Source organism: Triplophysa dalaica, chromosome 16 (assembly GCF_015846415.1).
Source record: "Triplophysa dalaica isolate WHDGS20190420 chromosome 16, ASM1584641v1, whole genome shotgun sequence".
In the NCBI taxonomy this organism is placed as follows: domain Eukaryota; kingdom Metazoa; phylum Chordata; class Actinopteri; order Cypriniformes; family Nemacheilidae; genus Triplophysa; species Triplophysa dalaica.
In genome coordinates this window covers 8,653,762-8,674,877 of record NC_079557.1, presented here as the reverse complement: position 1 = coordinate 8,674,877, position 21,116 = coordinate 8,653,762, and the positions used below count along the sequence as shown (strand labels likewise).

The 21,116-nt window shown below is 38.1% G+C and overlaps 3 protein-coding genes across 3 annotated transcripts in view; 1 reads left to right on the top strand and 2 right to left on the bottom strand.

The window, feature by feature from the left end:
* The first annotated feature begins 433 nt into the window (after window positions 1-433).
* On the top strand, window positions 434-5,177 carry LOC130437983 (uncharacterized). The gene is made up of 2 exons (XM_056769690.1): window positions 434-573; window positions 4,210-5,177. Exons 1-2 carry the CDS (start codon window positions 571-573, stop codon window positions 4,816-4,818), a joined length of 612 nt encoding a protein of 203 aa, XP_056625668.1. The 5' UTR covers window positions 434-570; the 3' UTR covers window positions 4,819-5,177.
* Window positions 1,275-5,422, bottom strand: gla (galactosidase, alpha). Its single transcript, XM_056769688.1, has 7 exons — window positions 5,191-5,422; window positions 3,742-3,916; window positions 3,189-3,366; window positions 2,892-2,983; window positions 2,600-2,761; window positions 1,950-2,147; window positions 1,275-1,858 (listed from the first exon to the last, which is right to left on the bottom strand). Exons 1-7 carry the CDS (start codon window positions 5,349-5,351, stop codon window positions 1,571-1,573), a joined length of 1,254 nt encoding a protein of 417 aa, XP_056625666.1. The 5' UTR covers window positions 5,352-5,422; the 3' UTR covers window positions 1,275-1,570.
* Window positions 5,423-17,091: 11,669 nt separating this feature from the next.
* The window catches only part of glra4a (glycine receptor, alpha 4a), a 40,660-nt gene continuing 36,635 nt past the window's right edge, over window positions 17,092-21,116 (bottom strand). The window contains exon 9 of the mRNA XM_056769732.1: window positions 17,092-17,928. Within this exon, the coding sequence (XP_056625710.1) occupies window positions 17,632-17,928 (297 nt within the window). The 3' untranslated portion in view covers window positions 17,092-17,631. The remainder of the gene's footprint in view (window positions 17,929-21,116) is intronic.

The window sequence follows — 21,116 nt, the reverse complement described above, 5'->3', positions numbered from 1 at the left end:
CTGAGTCTAATAACATTTTTGATATGCTGTTTTAGAAAGGGTTTAAACATCGCTCAAGATTATAAATAAAATTAGTTATAAAAGCTTTTATAGTCTTTCAGGATATTCTAATTATTATAGAGGGCTAAACCAGCATATGTCAGGGCTATGCCAGCATATGTACTACACTATTGTAATAGTTCAAAACACTCATTTGGTGTTCTGATGAAAGACTAAAAGGCCTCCAAAATATCTAAATGCTTAAAAAAAAATATTTTATTTGTTCTGGTTTTATTGTCATATGGTGCAGGATGACAAAAATGAATTTGTCACTCACCAAAGGGATAAATATCCACCACCTGCACCTCCAAGACACATGGCGGCGCTATAGCGAAGCACACCAGGCACGTAGACGTGTCTGCCATCTTGGAACGGTCCACTGACGTCACTAACTGTTAACTAGGGTCTTTTCTCAATTCCAAGAATGCAAAGAACGTACTTATGGTCTTACTTGGAAGCCAATGAAGAACGAACCTGGATGGACCTGCCGCAGTGACTTCTGGGACGTTTCGTACACGTGCTTGATTTTGAATGGTAACGGACTAGCTCGCACCGTTCCAGTATGGCAGGCGATCTACGTATAGCGAATCATAAATTCTGCTAACAAAATAAAAATAAATGTTATTTGTTGTTTAATATAATTACACATTTTGTTTTGTTGTCGAACAATATCGGTAAAAGTTCTAACTAAGTTAATCTACAGTAATACAACATTACAGATAAGACATACTAGACACCACTTAACCCATGCTGTCTGGCTAACACACACAACATATATAAAGTTTGTTTTAGTATCTATGTGGAAACATTCCAACTTGTTTAGTGAACAAATGGTTCAAGGCTCTTATGTTGGTTTACTGACCTAGTGCTATTTCCAACCCCCTACCATAACCACACCCCTAAACCTAACCCACAGAATTCTTAAATGATTCCTAAAAAGAATCATTTACTGTGTTTACTTTAATATTAATTTCCCTGCTGGCTGGTCCACACAAAGGAGGCCAGACACACTTTTATCATGACTGCGGCAAACTTGTCTTGTGCGAATGATGTTAATTTAAGTTCATGCACATACATTGAGTACAAGTCGCAGATTCAGCAGCAATTTAAAAAACCGAGCCAAAATGTGTTATAAAAGTATTAAATTACCAATGAAACATACACAGTTTTTCATTTAATTCCAAAACAACATCATACTGTAGTTATCAGATGAATAAAACAAATTAAAAATAACTTATATTAAAAGAGTTTAACAGGCACATTTTAAAAATCACTGTACATTACATCAGTAACTTATCAGTTAGTCATTGAAAATCATGTGTTTATATGTAAACTCGGTTTTGAGTTAAAGTGCTCTATATATTAGTTTTATTTACAGTATAAAATGATCTGGAATGACACATACATTTGCATAGTGCTCGGAGAATATTTCAGTAAAACAAAAAAACTTGATCATATTATTGCCGCAATAGGTTTCCATTTTCTTTGCATAAAATGCCTTGAAATTTAAAACCAGTTTTTTATAGTCATATCACAGGATGTCTTCATGGTTGCTTTTGATAGGGTTGACAGTGATAAGTGTTGTTCCTGTAGGATTGACTTGGACCACCACCTTTGATAAAAGTTCCTGGACCCCCATTTCCTTGTACACGGGCAGGATCTGCGTTACATTGCACTTAGGACTGCAGAGCTGCCAGCTAGGCAGCGTTCCCACTGAAATGGTGAATCTTCGTGGGCCTCCAATCTCCTGTCTGTTCATCACTGCCAGGGCCAACCTGTCACCTGACAAGGGCCGTTCCCACATCTCAAAATTGTCAGCCTGTGAACAGAGTGGAATAACACACTGATGAATGTTGAACCTCTGACGTTTACCTAAATGGAAACACAAAGTGTTGGCTATGATGCTTTACCTTGAAAGTACGATATCCCTGCTTGCCCAGAGGGTCCTGGCTGATGGCAATGATCTGTTTGTTTTGCAGAAGTTCTTTAGCTTTGGGGCAGATGTTTCGTAGGTCGTTGGACATCAGAAGTGGGGCAGCCATGATAGCCCACAAGGCCATCTGTGTCTGCTGTTGATCGTGGCTAAGGCCAAAGTTTCCAATGATCAGCTTCATGTATCAAAAGCAAATATATTTATAGTGGTCAATTTACAACTCATGTTGCAGGTTTGTGGTTCAAAAGTCAAATTAGCTCCATATGTGCAGCTGGTTAGTTTAAAGGAAACGGTTCAACCAAAATGAAAATTCTGTCTTTATTTTCTCACCCTAAAATTGTTCCAAATCTGTATACATTTATTTCTTCTGTTGAACACAAAAGAAGATATTTTGACGAATGTAGAAAAGCAAACTTATAACTACTACCATTATCGTTTTCCTAATATGGTAGTCAATTGCGGCCAAGAACTGTTTAGGTAGAACCATTCTTAAAAATATCTTTCTCTGTGTTCATAATAAAAAAAATATATACAGATTTGGCACAAATTGAGGTGAGTTAATGATGACAGAATTTTTATTTTTGGGTGAACTGTCCCATTAATGTGTACAGATGAGACGCTTCATACCATGTCAGGATCATTCCAACCCCCAGGTCCTGCCACTGGGACCAGGAGCTTTTGATGATCAGCTGTCCAATCCAGAATGCCTTTCACACTTGTCCACTGGTCATAGATGTCACCGTAGTTTCGCCACTGGTTACAGGTCTTGCGAATTTCTTCATAATCAGGCTGAGATGTCATGAGGAGGATCGGTAATATTGAAAATTATTTCAATTTTATTTTATAAATTGTGGTCTAAGTCAACTGAAGTGTCATATTGATCAGCATAACATAAATAATGTATTACTGCATGTCTCACCTGTTGATATTGCCACTCATATAAAGGCCATTCACAGGAGTATACAATACTCCTACCCGTCTGATTTAAAGCTCTTGACATGTTTATGTAGCCTAAGAAACATTCAATGCAATTCACATGTATTTGTATTGCGGTTTCACACTTTACACTATTGGAAATCAGCTTTACACAAGGGCACAATGTAAAACCGCATTATAAACAAGCAGATTTAAAAAAGAACATAAAAATGGCAATGACTCAACACAACAAAACACTTACTAAGCGCAATTTATGAGTATTACTATTATATCAATTTACCTGCTCCGAGCTGATGCCAGTCAGGCATGTTGCATCCATCAAATTTTAACAGGTCTACGCCCCACTCTACAAAGGTTTTCGCATCGATGTCATAGTAGCCCAAACTCCCAGGGTACAGTGCGCATGTGTATGTGCCCACATCGGCATATATTCCCAGTTTAAGACCTCTGGCATGAAACTGAGTAGAACACAATTGTGCAACATGAATAAAAAAATTAATACGCAACTGTAAATGTCCTAGTAATGGTAAGAATGGTTGGTGTAATTTAAAAACACAACACTAGAGGGGGATCTCTAACTGACAAAAATAATTCAAGCACCTACCTTACTGCACATTGTTACAAAATGCAGCGTTCAGTGTTATTTGATTGAATATCCAGAGAGATTTTTTCAACAATATGATTGATACTTCAGAAAATTGAATCCTCTGAAATTTTAGCAACATGAGGGTGAGTACAGGAGTGACATGAAATTTTGCCTTTAATCTAGCCAAATCACACAGGACCAGAGAGATGGCACCTCTTTCAGCCCTCAATGGTGTCAACACACTCACATAATCAGCCAATTTTTTGATTCCACTTGGAAACCTCTTAGGGTCGGCTTGCAGACGCCCCTGGGCATCCCTTTTGTGTGAGGGCCAGCAGTCATCAATGCACACATACTCATATCCAGCATCCTTCCATCCCTCTTTCACCATCACATCTGCCATCTCCATGAACAACTCCTCTCTGCCAAGACACACAAGGGCTTAGTGGTTAAACATCTGTATGAGACAGATTTTCTTTGTGTGCAAACCAGTATGTGCACTCAACAGTAGCCATAAATGCCCTTTTCTTTCTGTGCTTTTCTTTAGTAGTATAAAACTCATGTGACACCTGTATTTAGGTGTCCTTTTTTCTTATGCAAGTATTCACTAAGTCACCACCATTGTCACTGTCTATTTAATTTTAAAATGCTTATCAGTTTTTGTGTTACTGTATAGTGTATATCTATACAGTACATTTCATCTCTGCTCTTTAAGGATGATGTCGTCGTGCCGGCCCCATCAGACCAGGACCTTCAGCATGCACTGGGACGGTTTGCTGCCGAGTGCGAAGCGGCTGGGATGAGAATCAGCACCTCCAAATCTGAGGCCATGGTTCTCTGTCGGAAAAGGGTGGCTTGCTCACTTCAGGTAGGTGGAGAGTTCCTGCCTCAAGTGGAGAAGTTCAAGTATCTGGGGGTCTTGTTCACGAGTGAGGGAAGGATGGAACGGGAGATTGACAGATGGATCGGTGCAGCTTCTGCAGTAATGCGGTCGATTTACCGGTCAATCTACGTTCCCACTCTCACCTATGGTCATGAGCTCAGAGTAGATCCGCTGCTCCTCCACATCGAGAGGGGCCAGCTGAGGTGGCTCGGGCATCTTTTCCGGATGCCCCCTGGACGCCTTCCCGGGAAGGTGTTCCGGGCATTTCCCACCGGGAGGAGACCCCGGGGAAGACCTAGGACACGCTGGAGGGACTATGTCTCCCGGCTGGCCTGGGAACGCCTCGGTGTCCCCCCGGTAGAGCTGGAGGAAGTGTCTAGGGAGAGGGAAGTCTGGGCATCCCTGCTTAGACTGCTGCCCCCGCGACCCGGCCCCGGATAAGCGGTAGAAAATGGATGGATGGATGTATGTATAGTGTATAGTGATATTTGGGCAGTTGGTGTCATATTTGATATGGATTGCTATACTAAATGAATACCATATTTATGAAAGGCGGTATTTGCAAGTACATCGAACCTCAAGGTACTTCAACCCTTATGAAAAATAACCACAAATTAATACTCTAGGCGTGTTTAAAAGGAAAGAACGTTTTATGATTCCTTTGGGAATAACGAAAGCATATTTAAGCATACAAAAATCATGTCTCAACACAAATGTACAAGCTACATTAAATTACCTTTTTTCACTATAATAGAATTAAATAGTTAAGGACAATTGCATTATGGGTGGACGGACTTCGGGTCACATGCTCACCTGATGCAGTTTTGAGGGTCCACGTCACAGTCGATATTGCACATGAATCTCTCCCAGTGCAACCAGCCCATCGTTGGAGTTAACGCTAAACCGTTATCCAGCGCCGACGATCGGGTAAATAACGCCACAACCCCTATATAAACTATATGTACGACACGCATTGTTGGTTTTTATTGATAAATTACTTCATATGACACAAAGCAGCAACACTTCCGTGTTGACAGAGCGTAGCAGTCGCTGTGTGTGACGTCACGCACTCTTCCTATTTTCAGGAGTACTGCGTGTATTGTGTTTACTTTCCTTAAGAATGTTAATCGTGTGTTATTTGTTGTAAATCAATTTTAGTCTCAATTTAATACAGTCGTTTAACCATGATTTTTGGAGTAAAATTATGGAAAAGCAAATCCTATAGCCAAAAAGTGACGATGGACAATCTTCATCTTCATTTACAATCTTCATTTACAACTTTATTTTAACTATAAACAGGTAATTTATTTAAATGTTAAATAGGAGTAATATTCAATATTAAGTTCCAGGATAGTTTTTAGAACAACCCCTGAACTTTTTTCAAAAGTAGCCTAAATGTACATGTGGTGGCCCTAATTTAACTAAAATATTTCCGAGCTTTAGACCCAAACCATAATCTGTCCTTAAAACATGAAAAGTGTGTTTCCTCTCTGTCCAGGCCAAACCGTTACTATTAACAGCAAGCAATCTGACCTTTCTCAAATGTCAAGGATGTGTCAACCCTAATTTTAACCCAAATATTGCCTCACTCTTAAAAGCGAGATGAAAGCAATTTGTCACTCACAGTAGTTCATATCAAAACCAAAGAATTGGTGGCCAAATGTCAGGCTTCAATGTTTCTTGGGCTTCCTGATGGATGGACCAGTCAAATTGCTTGGTATCAAAACTGGTTTTAGTGGGTGTGCAGCGATTATCAATTCTCAGGTTTTTTGATGTGCTATTTCAATGGCAGGAAATGCCTATCTGCACCTCAGCTGGTCTTTCAAAGGATAGATTGTGGAGGCCCAGGCCCCAGAGCACACCCCTTTCTCCCTGGGGACCATCTATCACGTTTCATTTTGCCCCCCTGCCATGTAATTGAATGGGTTGTCAGCCCTGGCTTATGTATAGACATGTTATAAAATAGCAGATAAAAATGGAAAGGGATGCATGGGAGAATTCCCAGTGAGGTCTTTTTCGTTGTGTCTTGTATAGTAGCATCTCCAATCAGATTGAATTCATTCGGATTGATAAAGATGGATTCACGTATGTCGTAGTGCCTTTCAAATAACACCATGCACTGTGTTTAATACTATTTTTTTTATTGTACTTTATTTATTTAGTAAGTGTCTTATTGCACATGTGTTGTAAATTACTTAAGATAAAAGCATGTGCCAAATGCACAAATATTAATGTAAGCATCAATCTAGGAGTTATGGTTGTACCTCCACAATAACAGAAGGTGGAGCAAGTGTTACAACATTATCACTGCCTGTTTAGCTCTTCTTCCCTTTATAAAGATCCCTGTCAAATGTGCAATTTCAGAAATTATGGTCTTAATTATAATCCGAGTGTCAGGTTGCTCTGAGAATGGTTTCCAATAATGGTTTGTTTTTTATTACACTCGCACATTATTAACAATGATCTCATAGCGACTCCTTCATTGAAGAGTTACAAGGCCGAGTTGAGAGAACTGTAGTATATTTTGAGAAAATCAATTTTAATATTAGGATCAATACGTGAACCCGCTCAGAGCATCTCAGAGCGAACAGGAATGACCTTCTTGAATGGTATGATAACTCCACTATAATAGTGTGGCCTTTTACAATCTACCTTTTGCTCTTGTTGTAATTAGATAGAACTGCTTATTACGCCAGTATTGCCGGAAAATGGGACATGGTGAAATCGATGACCCGTGAGAGTGGAATCTTATTCCTACATAAAATATACCTAATTCCCCTTTCACTCTTGCCAAGAGGAAATGGCAAGTTTTTTTTATCGTAGAGTGTTGAGTTTTTTTGCTTTGATATTATCCAATAAGTGTTTAGTGACCAATATGGCACAACATCAATTTCTAGAATTCTAGTGCTGGGTGATTTGACTTCTCAACTTTGGTTTAGGTTTATTTAGTGCTTCTTTGTGACCCAGTGCCTACTGTTGGTGAGGTTGCAATAGATGACATGCTCGAACATATCAAACCATGAAGGCAAACCCAATTGATTTCTTTCTCATACAATGGCCACTGCTCCTTTCGCAAGGTTGCCCTCTTGACACTCTTATAATCACATAAAGATTCCAACTTCACTTGCATCAAATTGTACTGATAGGTTGTCGTGCTTTATCCAGTCATTCTAGTGTTTTTCTCTGGTGCACTCGATTGCAAATTGTCCATTACATTAAAAGAAGAAAGCACAATCTATTTCCTTCTTGTTACACATGAGCGGCACACACAGCAACACGGGATCTACTTGCTAAAGGCTAAATTGGATCAAAATTAGTTTGAGTTCTATTTGAACAAATCAATTTAAGGCATGTATACGAATTCGCTCCTTGAGGACCCCTTGGTTCATGTTGAAATTATTTTTAGAGCAAAAAAACTCTGAATGGCGCTACGTTGGGTGCGACTCCTAATTATTGTTCTGTACATTTCATATGCCTTCTGGGTTCAACAGAGACCCTTTTGGTATGACCCTGGAGTGCTGACGGTGTGAAAATGCCGACTTATTGATGTTAAAACTTGTTTTTCATGTTTATTTCACTTCAGCCAATAATTATGAGCAGCAATATTGTGCACAGTTCTCAGGGGAATTGCTCTCTCCTGGAAACTAACGTCAACACAACTTTAAGAGATTCGGCTTCATTAGGTGTGTTACTTCATACAGTTTTCCTCACCTGAGCCATAAACCGTCAAGAAGCGAGAAACCATCTAATTAAATTGTGCCTGCACTGTAATGGGATTTGTTCTGGATTGTTGTCAAGAAGAATCTAGCCACACACGGATAGAAAATAGCTTTGAGCAGAATGCTTGAACCCATAAATGAAATGTATATAAAAACGATCGTATAATATGTATAAAATTACAGTTTATATACGTGGACATGTGCGTTTAGGTTCCATAAATAAATTGTAAAGTATAGCCTATAGGCCCTATAATATATGTGTCCATTCTTGTGTCCTATTAAGTCGTTGCCAAAAATTTGTGTCATATTGCATGTTTATATGTCATGAATCACAAATTATGTACAAGCATGTGACCTTTTGTGTCTTTGAACATTTATATTGGTCAATTATATGTGTTTTAGATGTACAGTATAACATCTCTGTATGGGACGGATGACATTTTCAACAAATGCCATTTAATGCATGACTCTGTCCGGGATGAAGGATTTGAGTTCTTCCGGTGATTTTTACACCAGCGGTTTAAATGAAACATTGCAGAGAGTTGTCAGGAATGCCTTTTTTGATGGCGTGCATCTCCGCGGGCTGCTAGCAGTAAATAATGGGGTGTAGGAACTCCTTCAGCACCTTCCCTCTGGATGCCGGCATATCGGTGGCCCCTGGACTGAAACGCCATCCTCCATGGGCGATCAGGCCGAAGTCTGAGCTGCTCTAGCGTATAGTAATAAAGAGAGATGATGTGATTTTTATGATAGAGGCCCCAGCAGAGACAAATGTTGTTGAAAGTGATAATGATGGCGCAGGGAGCTGGGGGTGGAGGTGGAGAAATGGTGCATGAGCTCAATTCACTTGAGTCCCAGTTACATCTTTTCCTCCTCCTCCTCCCCTGCAACGCATTTACACTCTCATCCGTTTCCCTCCCTTTGGGTTTGGTAACACTCTCCCCCACCCCCTGCCACTCCCTTAGACGTATTACTTTCCCGTCCTTGGTAGGCAATGGTTACCGTGGCAACAAGGGATGTTCTGTACCACTTGTTTCCCCCCTGAACAGCACTAGACTAGCAACACTTTTTCGGTTTAAGTAAATGAGAAATGCAGATGGTAAGCTGTTGGTATAATTAAAAGAATAGTAGAAAAACGCTGTTTGACAGACTCTTGTTTATGTAATACAGATGTAAATGTCTAATATGTTTCCCTCTTGCTTAGGGTAAGGTTTAACTTTGTTTGGTTCATCTCAAGTTTTACCATCCAATAAAGGTCATCTAAAAAAGAAAATTCAGTTATCATTGTTCTCACTGTTATTAAAAACACATGAATGGAAAACCAAAAAAGACCATTTTAGTTATGTACAGTATTGGTTCTGTAATCATTTACTCACCCTCTTGTGTTTTCAAACCTGTATAACTTTCTTCCGCAGAACAGAAAAGAAGAAAGCTGATAACCGAACAGCGCTGGCACCCATTCACTTCTATTGTATAGACACAAACCAATGCAAGTGTGTGGGTGTTGGTTAATAGAATATAATTTATTTTTTCTCCATAAAAGAAAGGAAATAATATGGTTTGGAATGATAAATGTCCATGATTTATTTTTGGTGAATATTGTGTAGGGTTTAGCTTGTAGGCTTGAATGATATTTTGCATTCTAGCCTAACCTTAATCTTTAAAACCCCTCTCTGACTTCTAAAAGATAGAATAATTCCTTCACATTACAGTAAGACTCTGAGTATTGTCTTTTAAACAATAAAAAGATATCACCGCAGTTGGTTTCTGCCAATTCCCCAATGCTTGTGTATTAATATGTTGAATAGCAGAACGCATGATTCTACCATCTACCAAGCAGCACCACTCCTTCATCAAACCAACAGCACAGACAATGTAACAAACATGTCTAACCTTAAGAGGCATCGCAATTGTTCATTAATATGCTAAAGGTGGCATATAAAAAATTCAATGTGATATTTAACAGAAGGACTTCCCCCCCATCTTGATTGGTATGGAGAAAATGACCTTTCTATTTATCATTATTCGGTCCTCTAGGAAGCTGTTGGGGCAGAGCAGAGGCTATGCTTTCCAACTTCACAGATGTATCTTCAGATTTTTGTAGGATATGCCAGGTGGTATGAAAGGTGGGATCATGGGGCTGGTTAAAAATCAGCTTTGAAGTGACTTGCCATTTGTGATGTCACCATTCTAACATGCATACTTGCTATATAGTATGCAAAACGTATCATGTCATATGACTCCTGCTTGTCTGTTCGGTTTAGATTTAAGCTATTTCTAAACCAAAAAACACCTTTTGTTTAGAAATGGAGCACATTTAGGAATGCCTCGTGAAAAATCCAGAGAGCTGCCGTGTACGATAGATCTAAGTAACTATTGAGTCTTTTCAGGAATAAAGTGGGCTTTGCAGTGTGTGTAGTCCCCGTGTGTGTGCCAGTTGTCATGGTGACAGACATATAGTAATGTCTGCTGGTTGTTGGAGTGCTGTGTGTTTAACTGGCCACTGGACTCACTGCAGGAACGGCAAGAACTGTGAAGCTATGCAATTTAACCCTTCGGTCTGTGCATCAGGAACGTCTGCCTTGCATTCACAGAAAAGTCATTATTTCTCACCTCAAGCATCTGACCCACAGAACGGATTCAATGTCAACATGTTGAAGAAATAGCACACATGTTGTCCTTTTCAAGCCGTCTCTAAGGCATTAAAGTGTGAAGGATGTTTGACGGGTGGGAGAATGAGCCAGGGGACGAAAACGTCAGTTTAACCACGCTTGCATAGGAAGAGTGGTGCAAGGAAAGGCAGAAAATGTAAAGAATAGTTTTTTGGCAAATTTACTAAATTATCTCATTGGAACACACAATAAAGAACTCAACAGATCTTCACTTTTATTTTTTTACAAGCTATCACCCCAAAGAATAACCTTCATAAAATGGTTGATATGATCTATGCACTATATTCTGACTCATCTGAACTCCTTCTACAGCCATGAGGAACAGATTCTCAGTTCAAATCAAATTGGCTCTTAAATCAAATATGGCACCTAAGGGATAGGTCGGACGTCAACGAAGTCATCCATCATTGGTTCTCAAGTGGCTCATGATGTCATGACGTCAGACGTGCACCACAGATGCCATGTTTGATTTGGGAACTGCAGTCAAGATGAAGAATATATGTGAACAACGATTTTGATTTCAGCCTTTTCATCACATAGCTAAAGCACACAGGAAAGATTATTTTAACTGTTGAATTAATGTGGAAAAACAGCATAGGGGTTTGGAATGAAAACTATTTAAATGCTATACTAATGACAGCACCATTACAAATACATTTTTCAAAATTTGGGTTTTTTTGTCGATCCCTTCTCTTTTAGCTCAAAGAATCTCTAAGAACAGCCAGTAGCCACTTTTTTCTTGTGGTGAGGTCAACTGTATGCAAACAAGTCAGCCGACCCAGACATGAAATGAAGTAAACAATGCATGTCCAAAATGCTAAAAGCCATTTGGCACAAAATAAATGCTTTCTTACTGAATAAACGAAATCTCTTCTAAAATGTGAGAGGCGAAGCAATTAAAGAAATTGCCAGAGCCTCTTACCACACTAACCGGTGTATGATTTCCTATCATTTTCTCTGTTAGCTCACCTCAGGCAGCTCTGCTTGAAACCATTAACACAGCAGTTAGAGAGAAAAGCAGGAATGATATAAAGGAATTAAATTGAGGGGAGAGGAAAGTAGAAGATGCCCATTTTTCAGACAATATCGGTCCGGGTCAGGTCCTCATGAATGGTTATTTTATTACATCTCCAGTTCTCAATTATGAATGAATCTGTTTGACTCCTAATCTGTTCATTCCACATGTTTGTGTGAGATAAATTGAGTGATTACAATGAGAGATAAAGTCCTAATAGAAAATAATCTTGTACTCTACTTTCTAATGGGACGAAACCCTTTGTGCAATTATCATCTATTTGACCAGATGTCTATTATAAATATTTTGGAAATTGTATTCATTTTAACAGATATTTTAATGGTATTTAAACGTCATAATCATCCCCATAACAACAAAATAGACTGTTCATGAATGATGTTGAGATGCACTGCATTAAATTAGATTTTTACTAGTAAATTGTCAGATATATGTATAAGATATATTTTTTCTGCATGGGTCACTTCTGTTTTCCCATTCTGTGTTCTTCGAATTCGTATTGAGGCGGAAGGAAATTTAGCCTGAATGACAGTAATTATTCGTTCCAATTCACCTAATTATACTATGACAATAAAGTATGTACTGTTTTTGATTTGGAAAAGTGTATACATTTTAATGTGTAGCAAAACTGTATGCACGCACTGGGACACACTACCGCAAATCGGAAGTGGCCGCTATTGCCTAGAAGACACTGTGATCCTTAACCGTCACGAACATCAAAATACAGCTCTTCCTTGCATTTAAGTATTTATTCATTTATTATTTTGTGTGTAATGTTTACTGTATACTTACATTTATTAGGCTAATTTAGCGAAGCATCTTTTATTTTGTGTTATTAATGCAGAGTTGTGTCACTAAACTCCGCACTCTTGCGGTGAGTTGTGGGTAACATCAGCCGTTAAGTATCCATGGAAAACAGTAGACCATCCGGGTACTTTGAGAATACTCATTTCAGCATTCTTTAGTACGTACTAATTCTATTTTAAAATACTATTTAGGATGGATAGTATGCGTAATGGGATGCAGCGTAAGAGTTAAAGGTAGATGTCATCAATGACTGAAAGCATTGATGTAAGAGGGGGCCGGTTGTTGGAATTTACCCCCAAACCCACTTGTCACAACCCCTGTACCCCCTTTTTATCCATCTATTTTCAACAGGATCCAGAGGTTTTAGAAATCTATATTCCATATCAAATATTGTTCCATTGTGACCTACAGGCTCCATCAATTACTAAGGCTTTTAAGGCGCTAACCCTGGAGTCGGATATGAGAGATGGGCGTCTGGGCAGGAAGAAAATGCTCTCAGAAGTTCTTTCGACTGAACTTGATCTGAAGAGAAGACCTGAAGCATACCTAGTCTCAAAAATTAGTTTTCATCTCTGTAATGGGTACGCTTTTCCGACTGTGACATGGCTTAGACGGTAAACTTAGAGAGAGAGTTTGAACAGACTTGCATAAACCCACTTACATTTTTAACAGAATGTTATTAAACACTGATTATTTTTATATGTTCGAAAGTGACACAATTATGCCTGGATTAATTGTGAATACTGTCGTCTATTTGATTTAAAGCCTGTTAGTTTAATGTACGTGACATTCACTGTGAAATGGAGTTTGACAGGAGCCTTTATGAGGCTGTCAGGAGACATCTGCAGTCGCAGTATCATGGAAATAGGATCGCGACATTAAACCCAGAGAGGCTAAAAAATGCCAGCGAAATGAATAAAAGGTACATTTCAATACATATTGACAAGCCTTCTTTTAATTTCCAAACACTACATATTTGAACCTCTTTATTCTTAGCTGTTATTCTTTTTTTACAGCTATCCTACAGGATTAAATCAACTAATTCAGAAAATGTGTATATATAAATCAATTTTTAAACTGTAGTCTAAACAAACATATTTAGGTTTAAGACCTCTATTGAACATGTATTAACATTTTTCTAATTAGTATTTATGAATACCATGCATGTGTTAGTTAAAATCAAAACTTGGATCTGGCATGCAAATTGTGCAAAACATGATATCCTGGCATGATTTGAACATTTTCCTAAATCATGCTCTCCAGTGGAATCACAGAAATCTGATCCTTTGTGCAAAGATGGTAACAATGTCAAATTCATCATATGTCAGACTTTCCTACATTTTTGTACTAACCTAAACAATACTTTTTAATATTTCTTCAAATATTTGTAAATTATACATTTTAAAGAGTTTGTTTTTGCCAGGTGAGCAAGAGTCACACGACACAACCCCACACTATATTAAAGCGGAGATGTGTAAATGTTTTCTTGCAGAACATGTGGATGGGAAAGTGACTCCTACAATATCACTTTCCCCAAGGCCCCATTAACATTGTACTGAGTTGTTGATTATCTCCTTGGGTTGTTGCAAGGACAGTCCCAGGATAAGATCTGACCCGCGCATTCATCACACAAACAGCCCTGTCCACATCTCATGTTATTGAGTGCTTACATGAAGATGAGCAAGAAATGCAACGACCTAAGTTGCTCCCCCGAGAACATGCCTAATGCGTTTGGCTTCTGCTTTCTGGTGAATTGAGCAGAATTCTTTTGTGAGAAGCGGTACGAAAAATGAATATTTCATGTGCGCCCATTAGTTAGGATTGTGAACTTGTGAATTAGTTTGGCTAGAGAACAGTTCACGCTTTTTTTAACAACCGCATGTTTGTGATAGTCACCTTTTATTTAATAAATAAAGAAAAATGTTGTTTTCAATTTCCTACAATCATAATTCTTTTGTAACATGACGTTCTGTGGGTTGATTTATAGAGGGCAAACGATGCCTTTGTAGGATCTTAGAAGATTTTCTAAATCTGCAGCCCATGACTGACAAACACAAAATGGGACTGTGATTTATCGCGTACAGTGAAGCTCTTCCTACCTCCCCCATTTAATGTATTCTACCTAGTGCCGCCTGTATCGCAGATATAGAAATTTATATATATGGATTTCAATCACAGAGGAATCACACAGATGCCTGTAAGATTGCTCCATGGCTTCCCCCCCCAATGCAGGGATTCATGAGCTAACATCATAACGCTACACATCCCCATACCATAAAACCTTAAATATGTTGGGTGTAAATCTAAACTGTGGGTGTCTTGAGACTTCTGATAATAAGACCTTGGAATGTAGAGAGTAAATGAGAAAACAAGAATAGATGGAGACTGAAAAGGAACATACTGTTCAGTCAAGGCCACCATGAATGTGAATAATCAATAAAACTGAAGCTTTTCTTAGTATAAATACTTTTTCCCCTTCCTTCATTCTTTCTCTCAGCAAACCTAAATGCGGTAGCCCGCTGTGTTAACTCAAAAAGACGCTCATTGAAAATGCACATTGTGAGATACAATAGCCAATCTTTCTGACATTTGCCTATTGCCCTCAGATTTCCTTTTGAAACAAATCTACTTAAACTGTCAGCATGTGTGCCGGGCTTAAGCGAATATGTCAAGCCACCACATTTGCTTAAATTGAAAAACCTAAAATTGTCCAAAGCCAGCTGCCGTTTGAGTGGGACGTTGGTGTGGTTTTGAGTCAAAAAAGACGTTTCCATCATCAGACTCACTTGTTTGAAATAAGCAGTGACTGAAATCTTGACAGAAACACATTATAGCTGACAGGGTCTTATTTGCTTGATGGGATTGTAGGAACGTTGTCTCAGTTAGTGCAGAGTTGTTCACTTGATACAGAGATTTGATTTCTGCGCGTCTTATGAAATGAAAGAAATTCTGTACTCACCCTAATATCATTGTCATATGACATTTCTCTGTATAGAACACAATAGGCTAAATGTTGAGACTTTTCCTTAAACAATGAAAGTAAATGAGAAGTGAAGCTGTTAGAGACCGAGGTTTTATCTGTTCTCTCTTTTGTCCTCCATTGAAGAAGGTAAGTCATGGTTTGCAACAACATGACAGAAAGTAAAATGATTGATTCTTTTAATGTGTGGGTAAGGTGTGAACTTTCTTTTAAAACAAAAGTGCTAATACTGTTGTAGTGTTGCATGTTTTAAGATCTGACCAAATCATTTTGGTGAGCCCACATCACTGTAAGTGTTAGAAACCAGGGCTCATATATTAACATGTGGGGTGGTATTAATCCGCATCTGCATTTTGCCAAGTTAAATATTTTCTTTCCTTCTCACCAGACACCCACTCATCCTTGTAACACTAGCATACAGAAACTAGATTAGTTACTCCTCAGACAAAGAGCTGTGCGCGGAGGTTGACGGCCTCAATTCATTGTCATTAGCCAAGTATGCAGAGTTCTATTCAAACTCATTAGCTGATAAAAACACCTTGTGATTCCCATTAAACCTCCATTTATCCTTCCAGCACACGTGCTTTTCTGAACCGCCAACTGCTATCCAGACAGGAAAAACATTTGACTGAGGGCGAGGGACACATTTGGGTCTCAAACTAATAGAGGAAGACTGTAATGTGTGTTAAATATTTTGATTTGTTGACAATGGGTGACAGAGCATTATCATTCATCCTCAGTTTTACATTGATTCATATTGGTTTTAGCTTTTTTAATACATTATTATTGATTTGGACATTTTGTGTTTTTTCTGAATTTTGGAAAGAAAGATTAAAGGAAAAGCATGATGCTAAACAAGACTAAAACAGTATATAAACATGAAGATTTAATAGACTGTTTCAAAGCAGTAACATAATAAAACATTACTGCGCATGCACGCTTTTGTGACCCAAATTTAACTTCCTGTACACATCAGAGTCTCTGTAGATTATTTCTGGAATTAAGCAAAATAAATAACAAGTGAATTACAGCAAGTTAAAAGTATGTCAGTATTATTTTGGGTTACAGTAGAAGGACCGTTACTTGGAAAAACTTAAATGGTACATTTGTACACAAACCATTCAACAAATTGTTTATTTAATAAAATTAACATTAAATTGTTTCTTTAATGTAATTATTATACAACAATATATCATTTAAATTAACATAAATATACGCAAAATAAAATATAAATTGTAAAAAATTTAGCCACTAGCCAGACCGATCAACAAACACAGACCGGAAGTTAACTTTGAACCCCTCTATAACATGAATCATTCTGATGAAAAAAATACTTGTTCGAGTAATGAAGTGGGAAAAAAACAACTCATATTTCCTTGTAGAATATCCATTTATTCAAATTTAAAAGACAAAGAGAAATACACATTTGTGCTGTCTGCAGTCTTCAAACATCTCTGCATATGTACACTTTATACAGTCATATATATTTATAATAATCTCATAATATTTGTAAAACATTACACCATCCCCTGCAACTATACCCATGAATAATAAATCCCAATCCCCCTTCCCAGCCCATTTGTTTCGCATTTGAATGTGTAAAAAAATCACTTTTGTTTTGAGGTTTTGAAAAACATTCATTCAAGGGTGCGCCTAGTGATAAATTCAAGTCGATATTTTCTGCCCAAAACAACACACAATTCTTTCAGCCGATAACCCGAACGGAGCTGGAGAAGTGAGAAAAATATCACTGGCTATTAGTGCAGGTCCACTCAAATGAAGATGTCAAAGAGACACCAGCAGTATTTGCATCTACGAGCCCACCTTTGTCACTCTGAGTGGGGCACTTTATACTCTTTTGGAAATCAAAAAGTCACACCTGAGCACATGGTTTGAGCACTGATAGCATTTCTGAGGCGAAAAAATGCCTTAGAAATACATTCCTAGTGTGGATGTAACAGCTGCTTTTGGTTGAAAGAAAAAGGATACAGGAAAAGAAGCGGTAAAGATGAATAATTGGTGTAACCAGGAGAGATGGCCTTATTACAGGTTGGTATGAATATCCTCGTGTCGCAGTACTTTGTAGGTGATCCAGTAGAAGATGTTAAATATGAGGAAGCTGAGAGGGAACACAGCTCTGGATATGGTATCGATCCGCTTGGCGCGGTCCACAAAGCGTTTCCGGACTGCTTCACCATCATATATGACTTGCACAGGGGGTGGTGGTGGGGTGAATACGCTGGACCCTTCTACAGCTGTTCCATCCTTTGCTTGTAAGCAATGGCCCAGTCCGTACCCACGGAAGTAAAAGCCTCGGCTTTCCCGAACAAACTCTTCCTCCTTTAACAGAAGATGTGAAGAATTTGTTAAGAAACAACACAATAAACGTGTATGGAAAGAGCTGCTACAAAAGCTGCAGAGAACATATCCCCTATTCAAAATATAAGCATTAAATAAATGCTTTAACAAAAATATTGTGTATATTGTTTTTTGTATAATTTGGTGTTTTAAAATATCAAATAAAAATAACACCAACTGACTTTAGCAGTCATGTGTAAAATATTAATAAAAAACATCACAGAAATGTTTCTTGCCTAGACTCAAGTCAATGTTTGCTGAAATACCATGAAAAGATTAATAATAATACCAATAGAAATCAGGGCCTCAATATAAAACCCGAATTATACATAATTGATGTGGATTTTCCAGCACATTTTTGAGTCTTGAACCCCTCAGACCTTCATGTTGCAATATTGCAGGCATCCTATCGTACTTCTGTATTTTTACCCCTTTTTTCTCCCGAGGTCCACTTACAAAAGAAGTTTATGATATAAACTTATGTCACTTATAATGTGCCCACTGGGGAAGTCCAGAGTCATGAAAACTTGCTGAAACTGAAAACAGTACAGTACTATAAATCTAGATAGATAATAGATATAAAGCCCAGTTATAGCATTCCCTGACACTGTAAATGGTGCTATACAGGAAGATCTATTTTCAAAAGAAGAAAAATGAATATTTGTCAAACTGACAAAAAGGTTCAATAGATGATTGTACGTTCTGATCTTAAATTTGATTGTGTCTTATTTGTTCTATGTGTGTCGGGTAACGTTTCAACCATGTGTCGGGTAACCATACAATGTCTCCTTTTTCAATCAATACTACATTAACTGTAAGATGTGTTTCTGACCACCATGAAGACAACATAAGAGCATTTCCTATGTTTTTGTTTTTTGCACATGCAGTTCTTTGGCTTAGTTCTGTGCCTCTAATTCCATTTAAATAAGTTACTTGGATCAGTTTATCAATCAATCTGTGACAAATTACCCCTTTCCTCAGGAGGATAAGAAGATTAAGTTCTCGTTTAGTTCTTCATTAAATACTCTTCTGGCACCTAAAAACAATGCAGTGAATCATGTGTCTAGGAATAATGATGTGTTTGGTGAGAGATAAAAGGCACCCATTTAAAGTAAGTGTTTGTCACCTACACCTCTGCATGTTAACAGTTTTAGTCCCGTTTGTTTATTTATCATGGAAACTCTCGTAACATTTGAGACCCGCGATCGCGGTTTTGTTCGGTTGGGGATCACTGGTTTCAAATGCAGACAGGTACGGTCATAAATCATTAAACGCAATACAACTATAGGCTATACATACTAAAGCCTTGCCATCACATCCGGGAAATAAGTCAGTAAATTTGAGTAAAATCATCCTGTGCGAATGCGTCAAATGAAATACTGATGTTGGGAGGTCTTTTATAAATCACAGGAGGTCTCCAGATAATACTGATGCTGTGCGAAAACTGTGAAGGGTGCTAATGTGTAACCTAACGTTACGTCTCTGACCATATTCACAGAAGGCTCCAACTACGCAAACTGTTATCCAATCAAAGCAGTGTGCGTATTATAAAGTCTTCAATGCGGCACGCCCATTAAAACCAAGGGTTTGTAGAACTGGCCTCAAAACCAGTGTAGAAAATAGCCTATTTCTTCTTGATTTTGATGTTTTGAATGTAAAAGTCACGCAAACGTCATAACTAGACCTCAAACAACAGTATAAAACATTAAACATGGCCATTTGATGAGACCTTTAATAAATATCAGTAATATATAATACAGAATACATTATTTTGTCTGTCGCCTGATGTTTCATCGGCGCTGAGCCGAAAACGCCATGTTTTAAATTACACCTGAACAAGACTTACTGGAGTTTACGATCTGATTTAATATGATGAGAAATACCATTAAAGAAAATGGAGATGCATCACAGAAGTCTTGAAAATTCAAGGTATGCGTTCTCAGTTTTATACTTTAACAAGAGAGCGCTGGATGTTTCTTGTGTCTGGTTTGGCTTTGGATTTAGTGAAATAAACGTTGCTGTTTAACCGACCTACCATACTAAAAAAATAAAACACTGACACACCAGCAGTGATCCTCCCAAGATAGCCCAACATTCAACACAGCGCAGGGTTCAGTGTTTTCCCAAAAGTATGATATGGACACAGATGGTTTACCCTGGCGCAGGTGTTACAGTGCTGGTTGAATTGTCTGAATTCTGGTGCTGTTGCCAGGGAGCTTTTTCACTTTCTGTAGTGAGTCAGTGCATCCTGGCAGACTTGCTGCTTCCTCCGTGAGGAAGAATATCAATGGACAAACTTGAATTTGAATTTATGTCTAAAGTTATTTACTAAGTCCCTATTATTCAACACATTGGTAAATGAACCTCTGGAGATAAATGCAGCACATCCATCCATCTATTCATCTGTCTATCTAGAGAGCAAATTCATTTTTATATTTCACAGTCTTGTGCACTTTCATATGTCAAATTGTGCATAAAATTCAGAAGCAGGATGAGCGGATCCATTATCATTTCAATTGACAATTGTGCAAAGATTAAAGTAAGAGTAATTCGCCACAAAATGTTAATTCTGTCGTCATCAAAATGTCAAGTCACCTCAAGTCATCAAAATGCTTTTTTTACTGTGAAAAACAAATGGAGATCTTCTGCATGCAGCAGTTTTCAATACAGCACAAGTTCACAGTAAAAAAAAACTTCACACTTAACATAAAATATAAAAGCAAAGCCTGCGATTTGTAAATTCAAACAATAGCTTTGTACGAAGAAACAAATTTCTGTTATTTTCTGTTAAAGTACAGCTGTGTTACTTTACAACTACCAGCGTATGGGTTTAAAATAACATGAGGGTGTTTTTACAGAATTCCTTTAAAAAGATTGAAAAACAAAAAAGGGCACCAGCATGCACCTCATAGCCTGTGCTCTCATCTAAGTTGCTAGGCAACACTGGTGAGCATACACTTCTTTGTAGGTGCTAATGCAAACTGCGGTGAACTACACGCTCAAGCTAAACCCCACAACTATGTTTAAGTTTATACAGCAAAACTTGGTAAAGTCTTCAGTCACAAGACTAATGTTCAGGCTGATGTTACAGTATAACCACACACACTCAGCACAGATTTGTTTATGTTTACTGTTGCAGGAACATGTAGTCTAATTTGTCTCCAGTGTTA

Coding starts and splice junctions, on each gene's coding strand:
- gla (XM_056769688.1), bottom strand. CDS start 5,351: ATGCGTGTCGTACATATAGTTTATATAGGGGTTGTGGCGTTATTTACC. Junction 2,148..2,599: donor GTTGGAATGATCCTGACATG/GTATGAAGCGTC, acceptor TGATACATGAAG/CTGATCATTGGAAACTTTGG. Junction 1,859..1,949: donor AGGGATATCGTACTTTCAAG/GTAAAGCATCAT, acceptor CTCTGTTCACAG/GCTGACAATTTTGAGATGTG.